General features: G+C 46.2%; 1 protein-coding gene across 5 annotated transcripts in view; it reads right to left on the reverse strand.

The window, feature by feature from the left end:
* LOC147102975 (uncharacterized) overlaps window positions 1–21518 on the reverse strand; it is a 164691-nt gene that overhangs the window by 85846 nt on the left and 57327 nt on the right. For 3 of the 5 annotated variants that reach the window (XM_085963981.1, XM_085963977.1, XM_085963978.1), the window contains 4 exons: window positions 10094–10471; window positions 3047–3705; window positions 1095–1226; window positions 598–795 (listed from right to left, as the gene is read on the reverse strand). In XM_085963981.1, coding sequence (XP_085820107.1) covers window positions 598–795; window positions 1095–1226; window positions 3047–3705; window positions 10094–10471 — 1367 coding nt within the window. Of the gene's footprint in view, window positions 1–597; window positions 796–1094; window positions 1227–3046; window positions 3706–10093; window positions 10472–18011; window positions 18153–21518 lie in introns of those variants that run through there. The other 2 variants (XM_085963980.1, XM_085963979.1) reach the window with 2 other exon arrangements.

The raw sequence follows: 21518 nt of genomic DNA on the forward strand, positions 1-21518 counted from the left end.
TGGTAATAGTTGGCACTGTCAGAAAATTGACATGTGCAGAAACCTGCAGTTTAAATGCTTACACTACATGATCCCTGATCTGTGCCGAGACAGATCAGTCAGAGCAGGGATAGGGTCCGTCACAATTGGCCTCTGCGTGTTTCCCTGTTCAAAAGAGGGATGGGTGTCGGAGGAAAGAAGGGATTAAAAATGGATAAGCACCCGAGCTGCTGTGGTGCTCATCAGCACTGGAGGAAGCCTGCGAATAAGTTACCTGCCCGCACGCTCAGCGACGAGCAATGCATGGCCCAGGATGACAGAATCAAGAATTCACACGCTTGGGAACATCTTACAAAAACCTCACGTCAACAAGGCAAACCTTTGCCCAGTTTGTAATGCTACAAGTAACCATCGGCATAGAATTCACCCTACAAAAAACAAATCTTAAAAGTTTACGTATTTTTTGAAGTTGTAAGAAAGCATTATTTTACTGAAACAGAAAACTTTATTACTCTCGACTCTAGTTGAGTGAAACTAACCTAACTAAATCATAAACATAACCCCTGTTCTGTAGACAACATGCACCTTCATACTGATTAAACATGCCACGTACTGTACCTGTAAAATATCCACCGTCTCGATTTCAAATATATCCTCATCCTTCAGTGACTGGGGCACTTTGAACATCCTGTGCACAAGGGGCTGCTTGCATAAAGGGCCTAGGTTCAGTTCTTCAAAGTTCTTTTTGTTCTTCAGTGCTGCCAAGCACTGGTTCAGCTCATAAAGAGTGCAGACGCACCGGATGTTCTCAAAAGCCTAAAGTATGTAATTAGAAGACATTGATTTGCTTCATTAAAAAAAAAAGCATCTTGTTGTGCATTAGGGCTAGAAGAAAAATAGGGAGTCAATTTAAAGGAGGACACAGCGCTACAACTAAATAGAGCCATCACCAGTAAAGTTTGAAGTTCCCATCAGTATTTTGGGGGGGGGAAGAATGAGACACATTTAGGTCAGTGCTGGGGGCAGAGAGAGTGAGGCGAGCAGAAATCCCACCCTGCTGGAACTTCACTCCAGCTGAAGAATTCTCCCTCCCCAAACGAACAATTCCAACTCACCTCAATAAAAATGGTGATTTCTCGCTGTGTTCGGCGAAGCTCTTGAATCGCTGAGAGTTGTTTGGAAGGTGACCAGATGCCAATATTTTTCAAGTTTTCTGTCCTATAGTATCTGCAAACTCTATTCAATACCTGTATTAAAAAGAAAGATGGGGGTGGGGGGGGGGAAAGAGAGAGAAGACAAACTTTTAGTTGTAATGAGCTGGAGTTTTAACATTCAGTCTCTGGTTGAAACAAAAGTCGACAGGGAACTGCACATTTAGTGCTCGTTTACACTTTATCTTAATGCATTAATAAAGATATATCTATACATGCGTCAAAATGTATTTTTGTCTATATATTTTTTTAAACTTGTATTTTGCACTGACATAAGCAGCATGTAAGGGGGCAACACCCAAGGTCACATAATCCGTCTCGTCAGCAGAAGCTCATCTCAGAACAGATAAGTTGTCCGAGATGATTCCTCCAAGTGTAACTTTGTTTTGGCCCACACAATCATGTCTGAATGGTGCATTAAGAAAGATTGGGGGAGTGAGGAAGGGAAACAGCATATAAAAACAGAAAAAAATAACTTAAAATATTTTAGTAACTTCTGTGTCCCAAAATACTGCAAGTCTATTCCCTAGTACTGTCTGTGTGGAGTTTGCACATTCTCCCCGTGTTTGCGTGGGTTTTCTCCGGGTGCTCCGGTTTCCTCCCACAGTCCAAAGATGTGCGGGTTAGGTTGATTGGCTATGATAAAAATTGACCCTTAGTGTTAGGGGGATTAAATACGTGGGGTTACGGGGATAGGGTGGGATATGTGTTGGTGTAGGGGTTACGGGGATCGGGTGGGATATGTGTCGGTGCAGGCTCGATGGGCCGAAATGGCCTCTATCTGTACTGTGAGGTTTCTGTGATTCTGTGATATACTCCCCTGGTAAGGCAGTATAACACTGGAATATTAGAAATATATATATATATAGGCCTAGAAATTCAGTTAGGGGCACCCAGCTCGCCTGGGCGCCGGAATTACCGCTGCGCGCTGAGCCACTTGCGCCAGCGGGAAATTCAGTTTCAGTGCCCCAAGTGGAAGCCGGCCGCTAAACAGGGTTTCGGCGCCCCGCTTGGGGCGCTGAAACTGAGTATCGGCGTGTAAAGTGCCGCAGCGCCACCCGCTGCGGCACGGCAGGCCTTCCTCTCATTCTTAAGGGGGAGGTGCCTGCAACAGCGCGATCCCCGCTCGCGAGTGCCGGCAAATGAGCCCGGCACCAAGGAGAAGTGCCGGGCTCTCTGGAAACAGCCGGCAATGCCGCGGGGGGGGCGGTGTAGGAGGCCGGGGACGGAGGTGCGGGCAGGCGGCCGCCGAAAAAGCGGCCGGCCGCACCTCCACCTTAACTCGCCCCACTACCGGCACAGGTAGGCCCCGTGTACCGGTCGCTGTTTGCGGCCGGCGCGGGGGAGGCGTCAGCAACTAAACATGGCCAGTGGGGCGATAGCGGGGCGCTGCGCACACCGATGACGTCATCGGTGGCGGCGCAGCGCTAATGGCTAACGCCGCCATTAGCGCCCCGCTAAATATCGCGGTAGGTTTGCACAGTGGCGCAAAAGCCCTCTTTGGGCGCAAACTGGTGGCGCAGGCCACTGAATTTCTAGGCCACAATCTTTGGAATTCTCTACCCCAGAGGGCTGTAGCTGCTCAGTCGATGAGTATATTCAAGGCTGAGATTGAAAGATCTTTGGACACTAAGGGAATCAAGAGATATGGGGATCGGGCAGAATAGTGTTGATGTAGAAGTTCAGCCATGATCTTATTGAATGGCGGAGCAGGCTCGAGGGGCCGAATGGCCTACTCCTGCTCCTTATGTTCTTATATGTGTATCTATAAAAAAAAAAATGCTCTTCTCACTTCATCACAAGCCAGTCAAATTTCTCTGTTTCCAGAGTCCTTTCTTTCATTCATTACTACAAACCTTCTCTTCACTGACACGTTCTCCTTCAGCAGCTACAGCACGAATAAACTCATTAATTCGCTGGTTCACATCTTCCAAATTGATGTGCTTACTTCTTTGGTGCATTAGAGTATCTGAGGCCAATGTCTCAACTGCCTGCATGACAGAATTATGTTCCTCCCGTACGTGTGGAAAGTAACTTTGGGGGAATCGATGCATTAACCGTGTCTTCCTCAGTTCCTCCTCTTTTAGCTTTTTCAGTTGTTCTTTTGACATTTTCGTGTTCAACGCAGGAAAGTCACCTGAAGACACCGTTGAGAGTGCAGGGGAGACAGAACGTTGTCTTGGCTTTACTGAAGTATCAATATTTTGACTAAGTGTGCAAGATTCATTTGGTTGCACTGCCGTATTTGCTATGTTCCACGGTGCAGGGCGACTGAAACAGAATACGGGCACAGGGTTTTTCTTTGAGGTTTCCTCCTCTTTACAACTTCTCGGTCTTGCACAGGCTCCGCTTTGTTCAGGATAGTCCTCTGAAGATGCTGTCGACAGTGCCGGTGAGGCTGTTTGGCGTTTTGTGACACCAAATGTTATTTGTGATGTCGGTCCAAAATTGGGTGGCAAATTCGTTAATGGCAGGCCACAGAAAATGCCACTTACTGGTGCTGTGCGTATGGCTGCTGAATGAGGTAAAAACCATTAGTCTTTGTTTGGCATACTTCCCTTCAATTCATTAACCATCATAATACTGGGTTCAACTTTCACCGAAAGGCACTGGTAATACTTTTTTTTAAATAACTGAACAATAAAAACTGTACGTCATTCAGGGAAAGGATGGAGGGAAGGAGGCAAATTAAATCTAAAGATGAAACAAGCCATAATGTTCTTGTGGATCTCTGCTGCCCACTTTCAACCACCTTTGTCAGAGATCCAAAAGATTTGAAAACTCATTGCATATTAACCATTCTGGTCCTTATTCATTGGTATCATAAAGAAACAGTCTAAATGTATAGAAAAATAAAAACAAATATTGCTTCCCCTGAAGGCCCAATAGATAAAGGTTTTGGTGCATTAGACCAAGCTATCAGGGTTAACATTGACTCTATTTCTCTCTCCACGGATGTTGCCTGGCCTGCTCAGTTTTTCCAGCATTTTCTGTTATCATCATCAGGATTAATACCTGGTGTAAGAATATTGATATATGTTTTTATATTACTTTTATTTCTAACAAAGACAGAACAGTAATGTAGACAAAAATAATTTAGATTGTGTTCTTGAAAAGCCTGTCTCAGAACCGGGACCAATATCCTCGCAGGGGGCTTTGCTAGTGCTGTTGGGAAGGATTTAAACTAGTTTGCCAGGGGGCTGGGAACCGAAGTGTGGACCCAGAACAGACAGAAACAAAGCTGGAAGTGAAAGTTAGAAAAGTTGTCAGCAAAACTAGTAGGGAGCAGAAACAAAGGCCAACAGTAAAGAGGGTCGAAGTGCAGAAAAATATTAAACAGGCAAATTTGAAGGCACTTTATCTAAATGCATGTAGCATTCGCAACAAGGTGGATGAATTAATGGCACTAATAGAAGTAAATGGGTATGATGTAATCGCCATTACAGAGACATGGTTGCAGGGTAACCAAAGCTGGGAACTGAATGTTCCAGGGTACTCAACATTTAGAAGGACAGACAAAAAGGAAAAGGAGGTGGCGTAGCGCTGCTAGTAAGGGATGAGATTGGTACGGTAGAGATAAAAGATCTTGGCTCGGCAGATCGTGATGTAGAACTGGAATCAGTTTGGGTGGAGCTAAGAAACAGCAAAGGGCGGAAAACATTGGTGGGAGTTGTGTATAGGCCACCAAACAGTAGTGGTAATGTAGGGCACAGTATCAATCAAGAAATTAGAAGTGCATGTAACAAGGGCAATACGGTAATCATGGGGGGCTTTAATCTAAATATTGACTGGGCAAATCAAATTACCACTAATGGTGTGGAGGACGAATTCTTGGAATGCATGTGAGATGGTTTCCTGGATCAGTATGTGGAGGAACCAACCAGGGAACAGGCTATTCTGGATCTGGTACTGTGTAATGAGAAAGGGCTAATCAATAATCTTGTGGTAAAGGGGCATTTAGGGACAAGTGACCATAATATGATTGAATTTTACATTAAGTTTGAGAGTGATGTCGTCCAATCTGAAACTAAGGTCTTCAATCTAAACAGAGGAAACTACAAGGGTATGAGGGACAAGTTGGCCATGGTAGATTGGGAGACTACACTAAAAGGTGTGACGGTGGACATACAATGGCTAACATTCAAGGAAATAATGCATAATTTGCAACAAACATATATTCCTCTAGGGCATAAAAACCCAAAAGGAAAAGTGATCCAACCATGGTTAACAAAAGAAATTAAAGCTAGTATTAAGTCAAAGGAGGAAGCTTATAAAGTTGCCAGAAAAAGTGGTCAGCCTGAGGATTGGGATCTTTTTAGAAATCAGCAAAGGGGGACCAAGAAATTGATTAAAGAAAGGGAAAATTGAATGAGCACAAACTAGTGAAAAATATAAAAATGGATTGTAAAAGCTTCTATTAGGTAGGTGAAAAGGAAAAGACTGATGGTAAATGTAGGTCCTTTACAGTCAGAGACGGGAGAATTTATAATGGGGAAATGATGAAATGGCAGAGAAATTAAATACTTTGTTTCTGTCTTCACGGAGGAAGACACAAAAAACCTCCCAGAAATACGAGAAAACCAAAGGTGTGGTGAGAATGAGGAACTTAAAAGAAATTATTAGTAAAAAAATAGTATCAGCAAAATTAATGGGACTATAAGTCGATAAATCCCAAGGGCCGGATGACCTACATGCTAGGGTTTTGAAAGAGGTGGCCATTGGGATAGTGGATGCATTGGTTGTCATCTTCCAAAATTCTATAGATTCTGGAACGGTTCCTGCAGATTGGAGGATAGCAAATGTAACCCCGCTATTTAAGAAAGGAGGGAAAAGAGAAAATGGGGAACTACAGACCTGTTAGCCTGACATCAGTAGTTGGGAAAATGCTGGAATCTATTATAAAGGATGCAATAACTGGACATTTAGAAACTAATAGTAAGATTGGGCAGAGTCAACATGGATTTATGAAAGGGAAATCCTGTTTGACAAACCTATATGGAGTTCTTTGCGGATGTAACTAGTGGAGTAGACAAAGGGGAACCGGTAGATGTGGTGTATTTGGATTTTCAGAAGGCCTTCGATAAGGTCCCACACAAGAGGTTGGTGAACAAAATTAGGGCACATGGAATGGGGGTAATATACTAGCATGGATTGAAAATTGGTTAACAGGCAGAAAACAGAGTAGGGATAAACGGGTCTTTTTCAGGATGGCAGGCTGTGACTAGTGGGGTACCGCAAGGATCGGTGCTTGGGCCCCAGCTATTCACAATCTATATCAATGATTTGGATGAGGGGGCTAAATGTAACATTTCCAAATTTGCTGATGACACAAAGCTAGGTGGCAGTGTCAGTTGCGAAGAGGCTTCAAGGGGATCTCGACAGCCTCAGTGAGTGGGCGAGAACGTGGCAGATGGAATATAATGTGGATAAATGTAAAATTATCCACTTTGGTAGAAAAACAGGAAGGCGGAGTATTTCCTAAATGGTGAAAGATTGGGGAACGCAGATGCTCAAAGGGACCTGGGTGTCCTTGTACATGAGTCACTGAAAGTGCATGTGCAGCAAGCCATTAGGAAGGCAAATGGTATGCTGGCCTTCATTACAAGAGGATTTGAGTACAGGAGTAAAGTCGTCTTACTCCAATTATATAGGGCCTTGGTGAGACCACACCTGGAGTACTGTGTACAATTTTGGTCTCCTTACCCAAGGATAGATATACTTGCCATAGAGGGAGTGCAACGAAGGCTCACGAGATTGATTCCTGGGATGGTGGGACTGTCGCATGAGAAGAGATTGAGTAAACTAGGCCAGTACTCTCTTGAATTCAGAAGAATGAGAGGGGATCTCATTGAAGCATTCAAAATTATTACAGGGCTCGATAGGGTGAATGTTGGGAGAATGTTTCCCTTGGCTGGGGATTCTAGAACCAGGGGCCACAGCCTCAGGATAAAGGGTTGGCCATTCAGGACTGAGATGAGAAGAAATTTCTTCACACAGAGGGTGGTGAATCTTTGGAATTCTCTACCCCAGAGGGCTGTGGAGGCTCAGTCATTGGGTATATTCAAAACAGAAGTCGATAGATTTCTGACTAGTAAAGGCATCAAGGGATATGGCGATAGGGCCGGTGAATGGAGTTGAGGCAGAAGATCAGCCATGATCTCACTGAATGGCGGAGCAGGCTCAAAGGGCCGAATGGCCAACTCCTGCTCCTATTTCTTCTGTTATGTTCCCCTCAATAATGCCGATAATATGAGAGAAGGATGAATTTCAGGACTAAGTATATTGCACTGTAAAGATAGGCACATATAAATAAATACGCTAGGTGGAGAAATACTGAGCTTAAAGAATTAATAAGGTCGAAACACATAAGCTTTTAAAACACAGGCTTTTCATCACAGCAGGGGGTAGTGCAAGAGCATCGAAGGTTATTTACAACAAAGTTCTGGCTCGGTGAAAAGCAATGGTAGGAAGTAACAGTATGGTGTGAAAAGGCATGGGGCCTCTCATCTCTGTTTGGCAATCGGTTCGAGCAACTGGGTGGTTGCATCCAGCAGGAAGAGAACCATAAAAGAAAATGGTATCAGGAGATGCCATGTTTTTACTTAGTTGGAAAGAAAAAGAGACCCCATGCTATGAACAGGGTTGAACAAGCCATCTTCACGATTCCTCATCAATATCCACACACGAGAGTTTTGGACGCGAGGCTAATGTGCGCTATTCTGTATGGTTAGTTAGGGTGTTTTAAAAATAAATGTTCTGTCGGTAATAAATGAAGTGAATTGTCAAATATATTACTGTCTCTAGTTGTACGAATCTGTTTAATGGGTAAAGGATTTGGGTCAGTTGGTGTGGTAGTGGCGGAACTGCAACGCGCCCGACTGCCTCTGGGCTAGGGATGGAAAAGAGAATCAGGAAGAGTTCCCATTCCAGATCACTATCCAGTGCTTCCTCCTGCAAAGTGCAGTTGGGCGGACAAGACTGAGCTTGGCTGTGATGCCCTCCATCATCAAATAGCCTGCCGATGTGTACACATGAATAACAGGCACTGGGCGACGTGCCAGAGGGTTGGTGGCGCCCATGGAACTGCCTCCTATTAAAAGCGAGTGGACTCAGGAAAATATAGGAGAAAATTTGTTAAAAAAACTTTAAAATCCAGCTGATTGTTGCAAATCTAATATTTAACAAAGGATTAATTTATCACTAACGGTCCCTTAGTTACTCAGATTGGCAAATGGTGGGAATTGGTGTTCCACAAGGACCGGTACTGGGTCCACTGTTGTTCACCATTTACATAAATTATTTGGACTCGGGAATCGGAAGTACAATTTCAAAATCTGCAGAGGACACCAAATTGGGGGGGTGGGGGGGGGTGTAGTTAATACAGAGGACTGCGATCAAGTATAGGAAGACGGTAATAAACTTGCAAAATAGGCGTGTAATTGGCAAATGAACTTCACTATAGATAAGTGAGGGGAAGAACATTTTGGTGGGAAGCATAAGCAGGCCACATGTTCCTTAGAAACAAGTGGGGTAGAGGAACAGAGATCTGGGGGGTAGATACACAAATCACTAAAAGTAGCAATACAGGTTAATAAAGCCATACAAAAGCAAACAAAGCACTGGGGTTCATTTCTAGAGGGATAGAATTGAAAAGCAGAGAAATTATGTTAAACTTCTATAGAACCTTGGTTAGACTATACTTGGAGTACTGTGATCAGTTCTGGTCTCCATTATTATAAAAAAGAATATAGAAGCACTGGAGAAGGTACAAAAAAGATTTACTAGAATGATACTAGAACGGAGGGAGTGGGCCTTTGGCGTAGCGGTAGCATCCCCGCCGCTGGGCCAGAAGGCGTAGGGTTTCGAACACCGCTCCAGACAGTCCCGGCAAGTGGAGTCGGAGCTCCGGCTCTAAATTCTGGGTTGACAACCAGCGGGATACTTGCGTCCGTGGGTGTGGGTGGCCCCCCCCCCCCCCCTCGTATGGGTTGTGGGAGCCCGTAAAACCCTCCCGCCATAGGACTAACCACCCTAATGGCTGGTACGAAGATGGTTACGGTCACGGAAGGAGCGTTAATCGTGGCCAGAAATCCTTCCACCACTTCATACAGTTCCCCAAAGGGAACAGTATGAAGACACGTACGACGATGACTAGAACGGAGAGGTTATACCTGAGGAAAGATTGAACAGGCTGGGGCTCTTTTCTCTAGAAAAGAGAAGACCAAAAGGTGACCTGATAGAGGTCTTTAAGAAAGGGTAGCCAGAGAGATGTTTCCACTTGCTGGCAAGACCAGAACTAGAGATCATCATAACTATAAGATAGTCACTAATAAATCCAATAGGGAACGAAGGTTCACCAGACTGATTCCTGGCACGAGAGGGCTGTCCTATGAGGATTGCGTATTAAATTCTTAGAGGACTTGACAGGGTAGATGCTGAGTGGATGTTTCCCCTGGCTGGAGAGTCTAGAACCAGGGGGCATAGTCTCAGATAAGGGGTCAGCCATTTAGGACTGAGATGAAGAGAAATTTCTTCACTCAAGAGGCTTGTGAATCTTTGGAATTCTCTACCAGAGGGCTGTGGATGCTCAGTCGATTAATATATTCAAGACTAAGATCGATAGATTTTTGGGCACTAGAGGAATCAAGGGATATGGCGATTGGGTGGGAAAATGGAGTCGAGGTGGAAGATCATGCATGATCTTATTGAATGGCGGAGCAGGCTCGAGGGGCCGTGTGACCGTGGACCTGTTGAGCCAAATGGCTTGTTTCTGTGCTGCAAATATTTTGTAATCAAATAACCACATAGACTGGCTTCACCTGCATTAGAACAAGCTGCATATTATTCTTCTGTTTCACATGGGAGAATTTTAATCAATATCCGTGATTTAAAAATGGAAGTACCTTGTGGTTGTGGAGCAAATGGAAACGTCCAAGTTCCTAGAGAGTTTTTGTTCAGAGTTTTCACACTCGGAACAGTCACAGCTGGTGCAGAAGCTGGCACTGCTTCTTGAAATTTGTTCTCTTCTGCTTTTAATATTCCACAGGATTGTGGGGACTTTGGTTTGATCACGGTGATTCCTCCTGGCATGGAGACCTCAATCAGCACATCGTCCAAGGACTTGATCAGCTCCTTGATGGAGCTGAATCCGTAAGTGCTTGCTTTTAGATTCCGCCGATATATCTTGCTGTAGACTTCACATAGTTTCGCTAGAGGAATGCCATTAGGCTCAGTTGTGAAGAGGTTCAGTAACTCGTCGCGAATTTTCTCCATCAGTTTGACTGTAGAGAAAAACAATATGCTCATTTATAGATTAAAGGAGATATTAGGGCAATATAGGAAATTCTGAAAAAATCAATTGTGCATTCAGTAACTGCCCCAAGCTAGTTGATATCATCAGCCTGTTAAACTGCACTGTAAATAAACACTTGGAGCAGATCCAAGCTGTTAGGGATAGAGCCTTGAGCCCAGCACAATTACGTAGAATGTACACCACAGAAATGGGTCATTCAGCCCAACTGGTCCATGCCGTGTTCATGCTCCACACAGGGGCTTCTGCTCATCCCATTTCATCTCACCCCATCAGCATATCCTTCGATTCCTTTCTCCCTCATCCACTTGTCCAGCCTCCCCTTAAATACATCTATACTATTCACCTCAACCACTCCCTGTGGTAGCGAGTTCCACATTCTCACCACTCTCTGGGTAAAGAAGTTTCTCCTGAATTCCCTATTGGATTTATTAGGGGCTATCCTATATTTATGGCCCCTAGTTCTAGTTTCCGCCCACAAGCGGAAACATCTTCTCTACGTCTAGTATGATAGCAAAATACTGCAGATGCTGGAAATCCGAAATAACAACAGAAAATGCTGGAAAAACTCAGCAGGCCAGGCAACATCCGTGGAGAGAAATTAGAGTCGACGTTTCTGGTCAAAACCCTTTATCAAAACCCTGGAAAGTGTGAGGTTATGCACTTTGGCAGGAAAAATCATAGAGCAAGTTATTATCTTAATGGCAAGAAACTGGAAAGTACTGTAGTACAAAGGGATCTGGGGGTCCTGGTGCACGAAACTCAAAAAGTTAGTATGCAGATGCAGCAAGTGATTAAGAAGGCCAATGGAATGTTGGCTTTTATTGCTAGGGGGTTGGAATATAAAAACAGGGAGGTATTGCTGCAGTTGTACAAGGTATTGGTGAGGCCGCACCTGGAATACTGCATACAGTTTTGGTGTCCATACTTAAGAAAAGACATACTTGCTCTCGAGTCAGTACAAAGAAGGTTCACTCGGTTAATCCCGGGGATGAGGGGGTGGTCATATGAGGAGAGGTTGAGTAGATTGGGACTCTACTCCTTGGAGTTCAGAAGAATGAGAGGCGATCTTATTGAAACATATAAGATTGTGAAGGGGCTTGATCGGGTGGATGCGGTGAGGATGTTCCCAATGATGGGTGAAACTAGAACTAGGGGGCATAATCTTAAAATAAGGGGCTGCTCATTCAAAACTGAGATGAGGAGAAACTTCTTCACTCAGAGGGTGGTAGGTTTGTGGAATTTGCTGCCCCAGAAAGCTGTGGAAGCTACATCATTAAATAAATTTAAAACAGAAATAGATAGTTTCCTAGAAGTAAAGGGAATTAAGGGTTATGGGGAGCGGGCAGGAAATTGGACATGAGTCTGGGTTCGGAATGGTCATGGCCCTGTGGGTAGTGGAGTGGGCCCAGGGGCCGTGTAGCCTGGTTCTGCTCCTACTGTGTTCTAATGCTGTTAGATTTCAGGAGATGGTTTTATTCCTGTTCCTGGCTGGGGTGGAGATCGCCTTTACAGAAGGTAAGTACTGTAGAAAATATAGGGACAGAGTGATCTCCTGGAAGAATTTCGATCGCCTAGATGGGTCGGAGAGGAATTTCCCAGATTTTTTTCTCCCAAATTGGCCATTGGGTCTTTATCTGGTTTTTCGCCTCTCCCGGGAGATCACATGGGTTCGGGTGGATGCAGAGTGATAGAAGATTTGAGGTTAGGATCAGATCAGCCATGATCTTATTGAATGGTGGAGCAGGCTCGAGGGGCCGATTGGCCTACTCCTGCTCCTATTTCTTATGTTCTTATGCTGGTTGGTTTGGGAGTCAGTGATGAAGAGCTATCAATTTAAAAGTGAGGAGAAAGGCTAGGAGAAATTTCTTTACAAAGAGGGTTCTTAGAGCATGGAATGCTTTGCCACAAGGAGTAACTCAGGCAGAGACCATTGCACCTTTTAAAGGAAGAGTATATAAACAATTGAAGCAGGGGGAATTACAAAACTATACAATGATAATGAGACAGCAGGATTTGTTCTGGATTTGATTGTTATCCTTCAACCACTGATAACAAAAATTCTCTGGTCATTTGTCTCATTTGCTGTTTGTCGGAGCTTGCTGCCGTGTTTCCTACAGTACAACAGTGGCTACACTTCAAAAGTACTTCATGGCTGTAAAGCGCTTTGCGACGTCCTGAGGTCGTGAAATTGTACAACCCCAGCCATTATTTTCCATCCATCACTTTTACTAATGAGAAAATTTATACCATAGAGAGAACTTGCTGATGAGGAAAACCGTGGGGAGGGAGTGCAAGCACTAAAGGGACTGTGGGAAAGTGGCGCCTGATAGTCTGAAATTGGTCAAGGGTAGTTTGGGTCTCATTCTCCTGGATCCTCTCTCCCCAACAAGACTGCTAGACCTTTCTCCCTTCCAATACTGCCAGGTCCCAGAAAACTCATACCACCAAAATGGTGCCAAACCTCCTCCCCACTACTGATCGATCCAAGGACTCCCTCTTCAGACTTCCCCTCAGCCAATCCCAGAACCCCCTCCAAGTGCTCACAAAACCGTAGACCGCATCAGTGTTCCTGACTTCCCTCTCCTCTTCCAGATCCCAGGGCCCCTCTTACAAAAGATACTAGGATCTACCCCAGTGTTCCCGGACCTTGGAACCCCCAGAAAGTACTGCTAGACCCCCAGGCCCCCCTGCTACAACTGCCAATGCCCTGAGATCCCATGGCCACTCTCAATTTTCGTAAGTCACCAACTCTGATCATCTTCTTGCACAACATCCTGTGCTAATAAAATAGCTGACGCACCCTGAGCAATGCCACAGGAGATCTGCTGTCTTTATAAAAATAACACCAACTTAAACATCAAGGATTTTGCAAGGTTGTTCAAGAAGGATATACTTTAAGCATAAAGGCACTCTGCAAACATGAATGATTATAAAAATTACACGGCAGTATACCTGAACTCTTCAATAAGTGTCCAACCTGTAATTTATCCTAGATATACATTATTCTATAAATAAACTATTGCAACCCCTCGATTGTATTCTACGTTATAACTCATTCCAGATGTCCGTTATTGCAATTTTTGGCTTTGAGCACCAAGGTTGTTTGCAAAATAACAACAGAAAATGCTGGAAAAACTCAGCAGGCCAGGCAACATCCGTGGAGAGAAATTAGAGTCGACGTTTCGGGTCGAAACCCTTTTTCAAAACTGGAAAGGAAATGAAATAGATCGAAGGCAGGGCTGCGATCGAACAAAAGAGAAGTGAAGAGACATTAAGAGGTATTCAAAACCAGACGAGATGGTAATAGGACAGTGGAGACAAAAGATGGCTCAGATTAGGTGTGAAATGTACTGGCAGGATAAGAGACAGCTGCCATGTGGGAGAGAGAAAAAAAAAGGAAAGGGGGTGGGGGAGGGAAGACCCAGAACAAAGGGGTGGAAAAAAATATAAGTAAAAATGTAATAGGGGCCGAGGTTATGATCTGAAATTGTTGAACTCGATGTTGAGTCCGGAAGGCTGCAAAGTGCCTAATCGGAAGATGAGGTGCTGTTCCTCGAGTTTACGTTGAGCTTCCGTGGAACAATGCAAGAGGCCAAGGACGGTGAGGTCCGAGTGGGAATGGAGCGGTGAATTAAAGTGACAGGCGACCGGAATCTCGGGGTCACCCTTACGGACTGAACGGAGGTGTTCCGCAAAACGGTCACCCAATCTGCGTTTGGTCTCCCCAATGTAGAGGAGACCGCATCGTGAGCAGCGAATACAGTATACTAAATTGCAAGAAGTACAAGTAAATCGCTGTTTCACCTGGAAGGGGTGTTTGGGGCCCTGGACAGTGGGAAGGGGGGGGGGGGGGGGGGGAGGAGATATAGGGGCAGGTGTTACATCTCCTGCGCTTGCACGGGAAGGTGCCAGGGGAAGGGCTGTTGGGGGTGATAGAGGAGTGGACTAGGGTGTCTCGGAGGGAGCGGTCCCTACGGAATGCTGAAAGGGGAGGGGAGGAGAAGATGCGTTTGGTGGTGGGATCACTTTGGAGGTAGCGGAAATGGCGGAGGATGATCCGTTGAATGTGGAGGCTGGTGGGGTGAAAGGTGAGAACAAGGGGAACCCTATCGTGGTTCCGGGAGGGAGGGGCAGGGGTGAGGGCAGAAGTGCAGGAGATAGAACGGACATGGTCGAGGGCCGTGTCAACCATGATAGAGGGGAATCCTCGGTTGTGGAAAAAGGAAGACATGTCGGAAGCACTGGTGTGGAAGGCGGCATCGTCGGAGCAGATACGGCAGAGACGGAGAAACTGGGAGAATGGAATAGAGTCCTTACAGGAGGCGGGGTGGGAGGAAGTGTAGTCCAGGTAGCTGTGGGAGTCAGTGGGCTTGTAGTGAATATTGATCAATAACCTATCCCCAGAGATGGAGACGGAGAAGTCGAGGAAGGGAAGGGAAGTGTCAGAGATGGACCATGTGAAGGTGAGGGAAGGGTGGAAATTGGAGGCAGTGTGAATGAAATTGTCTAGTTCGGGGAGAGAGCAGGAAACGGCACCAATACAGTCATCAATGTATCGGAAAAAGAGGCGAGGGAGTGGACCCGAGTACGACTAGAACAAAAAGAGTGTTCCACATATCCCATGAAAAGGCAGGCATAGCTAGGACCCATGCGGGTACCCATAGCAACACCTTTGATTTGGAGGAAATGAGTGGAGTTAAAGGAGAAGTTGTTCAATGTGAGAACAAGTTCAGCCAGGCGGAGGAGGGTGGTGGTGGATGGGGACTGGTCGGGCCTCTGTTCAAGGAAGAAGCGGAGTGCCCTCAGGCCATCCTGGTGGGGGATGGAGGTGTAGAGGGATTGTACGTCCATGGTGAAAAGGAAGCGGTTGGAGCCAGGAAACTGTTAAAGTGGCGGAGGGCGTCCGAAGAGTCGCGGATGTAGGTGGGAAGAGACTGGACAAGGGGAGAAAAGAGAGTCGAGATAGGAAGACATAAGTTCCGTGGGGCAAGAACAGGCTGAAACGATGGGTCTACCGGGGCAGTCCTGTTTATGGATCTTGGGAAGGAGGTAGAAGCGGGCTGTGCGGGGTTGGGGAACTATGAGGTTGGTGGCAGCGGGGGGAAGATCTCCAGAAGAGATGAGGTCAGTGACAGTCTTGGAAACGGTGGTTTGATGTTCGGTAGTGGGGTCATGGTCCAGGTGGAGGTGGTGTCGGAGAGTTGGCGTTCAGCTTCCGCTAGGTAGAGGTCTGTACGCCAAACAACAGCACCACCCTTGTCAGCGGGTTTAATGACAATGTCAGGGTTGGATCTAAGAGAATGGAGTGCTGCAAGTTCAGAGGGAGGTAGGTTGGAGTGAGTGAGGGGAGCAGAGAAATGGAGACGGCCGATGTCACGGCGGCAGTTAGCGATGAAAAGATCTAGAGAGGGTAAGAGGCCAGGGGGAGGGGTCCAGGTAGAACGGGAATTCTGAAAGCGGGAGAAAGGGTCAGTCGTGCAGAAGGGGGGGGGGTGAAGACTCCTGGCCAAAGAAGTGGGCACAGAGACGAAGGCGGCGGAAAAAAATGTTTGCAGCATTTGAAAGTATGGCAAAAAATTTTTTTATACATACTATGTTCAATTAACCGAGAAACAACTTGTAATTTGGTGCTATATGCTATTATATTCTGCCAACAGTAAACTGCAAAGATTCATAAAAGCTCCTTTGGTGCAAGGTAGGAAAACACACCGGGGGGGGGGTGGTGATTTTGCCAATGGGGAGCTTTTGGAGGCGGGACTCCCACTTGTCGGGTTTCAGTCCCGCCTCCATCAATTCTGGCCAACCCACGCTATTTTCCCTTGATTGACCTTGTTAAGCCCGCCCAGCAGGCTGAGCAGGCCAATTAAGGGAAAGCCAGTTGCAGAGAACGTCAACATATGACATTACATCACTCACCTCCACAGCACAGCTTTGGACCCCGCCGACCTACTACACGCCTCGCTGACCTGGCGGGTTTCAGAGCCTTCGGGAAGCCCGCACTGGAGGGCAAAAAGGGGAGGATCCTATTTTCTGCCTGTTAACTACCTGTTAACAAGCAGTTAAGTGGCTTTAACCCCTTCCCGCCTCCAAAGAGACGGGACCCGGCTCCCCGCCTCCTGGCAAGATGGTATGGAGGCGGGTTGGGGGAGTGTTGGGCACCCGCCCCCAAATTCTGCCATTTTCCCGGCAGTCCCGCCTCCACAGGGCTAGCAAAATCGCCCCCATGGAGTCAGATTTAGCATCTCATGACATCTGCCGTTAGTTAGACTTGACCCTGCACGGTCAGGTTTTTAAACTTTTTGCGTGGCAAGTTGCTGAAAGTGTGAGCTGATAACATCGCAGCGAGGGAAACCGGGCGTCTGGGGCCTGATGAACAGGCGAAGCAACTGTGCATCTCCTTAACCAATCAGATTGAAGGATTAAGAAATAAACAACTCATGGACAGAGAAGGAAGAGTAAGTTAGAGTGGGTGAATTCAATGTCACATCAGGTACAAGAGAGGAAAAGATTGGATTTAAAGAAAGAGAGAAAAGTTAAAAACATTTAAATTTTACATTTTTTTAAATCTCCAACAATAATTAATATCGGAAGGATGGCAATAATTAAATTTTCAGTGCCAGAGGTGTTGTTTGGCGGTAATTAACACTTATCACATCATTAAAAGGGTACTTGCACCTGAAATGACAAGACTTAACTTGCTGTGGCAAGGTTAATTCTTATCTGCCGCGCAAATACAGCAACTCCACGCACTTTTAATGCATTTTAATGATGAGCCAGACAGCAAGAGGCAGTTTTCGCGAAGCTAACAGCAGAGCGGCACACCTCGGCCAACAACCTTTGGAAAATCGCGTTTAACTGCGCATCTGCTCTTCGCTTAAGTTGCGGTACCATTTGCGCTTGCATAACGGCGAGCGCCATTAGCCTCACTGTTACTTTGACAGCAAAATCTGGCCCACTGTGCTAGGGCGGTAGCACACTGGCTCACACCAAAGAATCCCCCCACACGACGATGAACGCTTGATCTCAGCGGTATTAGCAGAGAGACGTGCCACTGTAAGGCCAGGCATTCCCACAGGAAAGGATGGAAAGGGAACAAAAGTATGAAGTCATTCCCGAGCCTACTCTCAAACACCTTCTAGCAGCTGATTCTAGAGGTGCATTGGCTGAACTCTGGAGAACAGATCACCAGGCAGCCCTCTCTGTGCAAGAGACGGGTGAATGGAAATATATCTACAGCAGGGTAAGAACATGAAAAATATTTTATTTTTCCACAGCTGTACATAAAAGTTACAGAAATCTAGTAATTTCAGCCAAAGAAACAATATATTTTCATTATTACTACTGCCTCAAAGTCTCCAGCAATGTTGTAATCTGCTCATTAGACAGCTAGATAGAAAACCTTGATTTTAGTGCCATCGAAATAGCACAACTGCAATAATCTAAAATCATACTGTTTACTAAAATCACCGAGAGAATACGGTTTACAATAGAAGTTAGTTTGGGCTTACCATATTACTGAAGTACAAATTCAGTCAGAAAAGTGGATTGGACTCAGCAGCTCCTGAGCAAAACATCAGACACCCCAATAGCCTGCGCTCAATGTTTCTGTGGAAAATCTCTTTGCTTGTTTTGCAACAGCTACAGACCTCTCACCCAATGAAAAGCATCATGATGTGATGATGTGATGACGAAATGAAACTGAAACTGATCAGACATGCAAAGGAGTAGGAAATGGGAGTAATGCAGACACTAAAGGAAACAATACTGAAACCACTCTTTTCTCTTTCCAAAACAATTCATATTCTAACTTACATTAGCCTTGCAATACAGAGGCCGAAACCCTTACTATGAAAATGTTAAGATATATAGGCAAGTAGCTTATTCAAGTTATAAACTGTCACAACTGGGATGGAAATGTAAATAAGGCTGATACAAATTAATTTACATACATAATTTAATGTTCATATTTCACAGAATCACAGAAACCCCACAGTGCAGATAGAGGCCATTTCGGCCCATCGAGCCTGCACCGACACATATCCCACCTGATCCCCGTAACCCCTACACCAACACATATCCCACCCTATCCCCGTAACCCCGCGTATTTAATCCCCCTAACACTAAGGGTCAATTTATCATAGCCAATCAACCTAACCCGCACATCTTTGGACTGTGGGAGGAAACCGGAGCACCCGGAGGAAACCCACGCAAACACGGGGAGAATGTGCAAACTCCACACAGACAGTCGCCCGAGGCCGGATTCGAACCCGGGTCCCTGGCGCTGTGAGGCAACAGTGCTAACCACTACGCCACTTAAATAGCTTGGTACTATTCATAGCTACTATGGAAAGATTAATGGAGAATGTAAAACTCTACCACAAGTACAAATACAAGCAACTAGGTGGGCTTATCCCAAAATAAAAATGAGTTCAGTAATTCCCACCCTACACATTTCCTCAAAACAAATTTTCCCCAGACACAGATGCATTGCTCCTAGCCAGAATATCAATATCAACTCAAACTTGAATTCAATGCTATGTGGGTATTTTATTACAGAAATGTATTTCTTAAATTCCTCCCAACATTAAAACACAGAATTTATTTGAAACAAAGACTATGGGCTCGAATTTCCCAGGGCCGTGGAGACGGGAATGGAGGCGTGTGCGGTGTTAAAATTGCAAAAAGTGGCGGGCCAACCCCGCCTCCATGCAATTTTCAAGAAATCGTGTTTACTGCTCCCGTCTCCAAGAGGTGGGATTGGCCCTTAACAAGCACTAAATTGCCTCTATTATCCTATTGTGATTTTAACCCTTTTCTGACGGGAAGCACGCCAGCTCTGAAACACGGCAGTGAAACCTAGCGGGACCACTATTGGATTGCTGACTATCAGCTGCAGCTCCACCATTAAATAGGATATTTGATCAGCCATCATTTGCAGGTGGCAGGACTTTGTTGTCTCAGGTCTGGGGGAACTTTTAGAAGGCATAACTGTTGTGTATGTACCTTTAAGAGAGAACTGCTTTTATACTGTAGTACCGGCAGTGACCACACCTGTATATAAAGCCGTGGCAGGCTTCTGTACTTTCAGTTCCAGCATACCCTCTGTTCAGTAAACACCTGTTATTACCGTTCTCCTGCAGTCCGTGTGTTATTGATACGCAGACACTACAATAGCCACAGCTGTGGAAGTTTGGAGCCTGACACCCATCTCCAGTGTGACCTCCTGGGAAACCCCTCTCGCCACCTTCACTGAGCGCTTCCTCAACTGAGGCATATCCTAAGCCCTCAACGTGGAAGTCCCATTCGCGAAATGACACACGCCACAACTGCAGCAGTAGCCATCAGATTTTTTATTTACAGTAAACATCTGATGGCTTTTTAACATTAAACATCAAATTTCACCCAAGTGACTACCCTTGTGACTATTTGTGCAGTATCTTTCTCCGACGCGTGCTCCTACGTGGTGCTTCCCCCGTGGCTTCAGCAGATGTGGAGGCCCCTTGCTCAGTTTCTTGCTGCTCCTGTCTCAACACCTTTGGCAGGCGTCCTCTGGGGTTGCAAACCTGTGAGGGCTCGCCAACAGTCTGCTGCTCCTGCGGCTGTGCAGGGGTTGAGACGCCGATCTCAGTTGGGTGTGGACTCTGGTGGGGCTCTGACCGAGGGCTCTGCAGTGGCATGGAAGTGTGAGCGTTTGGAGAGGAGCGCCCACTTCCTTGATGTCTGCCACCAACTTCCCTCTCATGGGTCAGGTCCCCCTCAGCGCTTGCAAGTGGCTTGAGAGCACCTTGCTGCACATCAGGGGGCCATGGGGACCCGTATCTGCACTGGCAGTCCTACTCAGAAGGACTTCCATGAAGGTCTGGTTCAATAGATGGCCATGGCTCCTCCAGAGATGTCATTCTATTCAGAACACTCAGCGTGTTTTCTGCACTCTGGCGACTTATCACCTCCATGGAGGTTGCCATCCTTTCCATGGTGATGCGTTCATGCGCCAATGACTCCACAAAGGCTCTGCTCATGTTCGCAATGGACTTCTCCATTCGCTCCACGCTCGCAGCGACCCCGGAGACAAAACCTGCCAGAGACTCCTGCATCTGTTCCTGGAGTTCCAGCACCGCTGATCTTGTGGATGGACCCAGAGGCAGAGAGTCGACATGCAGCTGAGCCGAGCTGGCAGAGTCCTGCGCCCTCCGATGAGGACTCTCCACTGCTGTCCCTGTCTCCACCATCTGCTGATGTTCACTTGTGAGCTGTGATACACTAGGTGACAACACTACTCTATCTTGCGAAGGTCCCACCGAGGTGCGAGTGTCTGCGCTGGTGCTGGGTGCGCTGAATTCTGCTGACGCTGCGCCCTCAGAGGTTGCAGCTTCCTGAGGAGTCTGGATGCTCAGGCTCTTCTTCCTGGCTAGTGGGGACGAGTGCTGTCGATGGTCCTGTGGGGGAGTAAAGGAGTCAGAGATGTGATGCCAAGGTTACATGCACATTGCATATTGCAGATGATCATAAGTCCATCTGTTAGAGCTTCAGAATCATTATCAGCGACTCATGCAATGTCAATGAGAGAGATGGAAAACTATTCTGTCACCAGCTTGCTGTGATGCACCAGTCTGTCCATCCCCCACTTGCGCATCGTCCTCCACTCCCACAATCTCCAGGACCGCCTCCTCCCAGGGGGTGAGCTGGGCTACTGAGGGTGGCCCTCCTCCTGTCCTCGCTCTTTCCCTCTTATTGTGAGCTCTCTTTTCCTGCAATGAGGGAGACAAGTGGAGTTTGAGTGAGAATGAAGGAGTGAGTGTAGAGAATCCATAGCATAGATGCTTAGAAGGAGACAAAGATGGAGTGAGGTGGCAAGACCAAGGGCCCTCCCTATGCGTTGCAAGTTGTTTTCATAGCATCACAGTGATAGGGAGTGTGAGGGCTGCATAGTCGAATAGTTAGGTGAATGTGACCATAGAGAGAGAGGGAATGGGTAAGGGTGCAGGGGTGTCAGTGTCAAGTGGGATGTGGAGGAA

Source organism: Somniosus microcephalus, chromosome 21 (genome assembly GCF_052327205.1).
Source record: "Somniosus microcephalus isolate GS21.2 chromosome 21, FLI_Smic_1.0, whole genome shotgun sequence".
Taxonomy (NCBI): domain Eukaryota; kingdom Metazoa; phylum Chordata; class Chondrichthyes; order Squaliformes; family Somniosidae; genus Somniosus; species Somniosus microcephalus.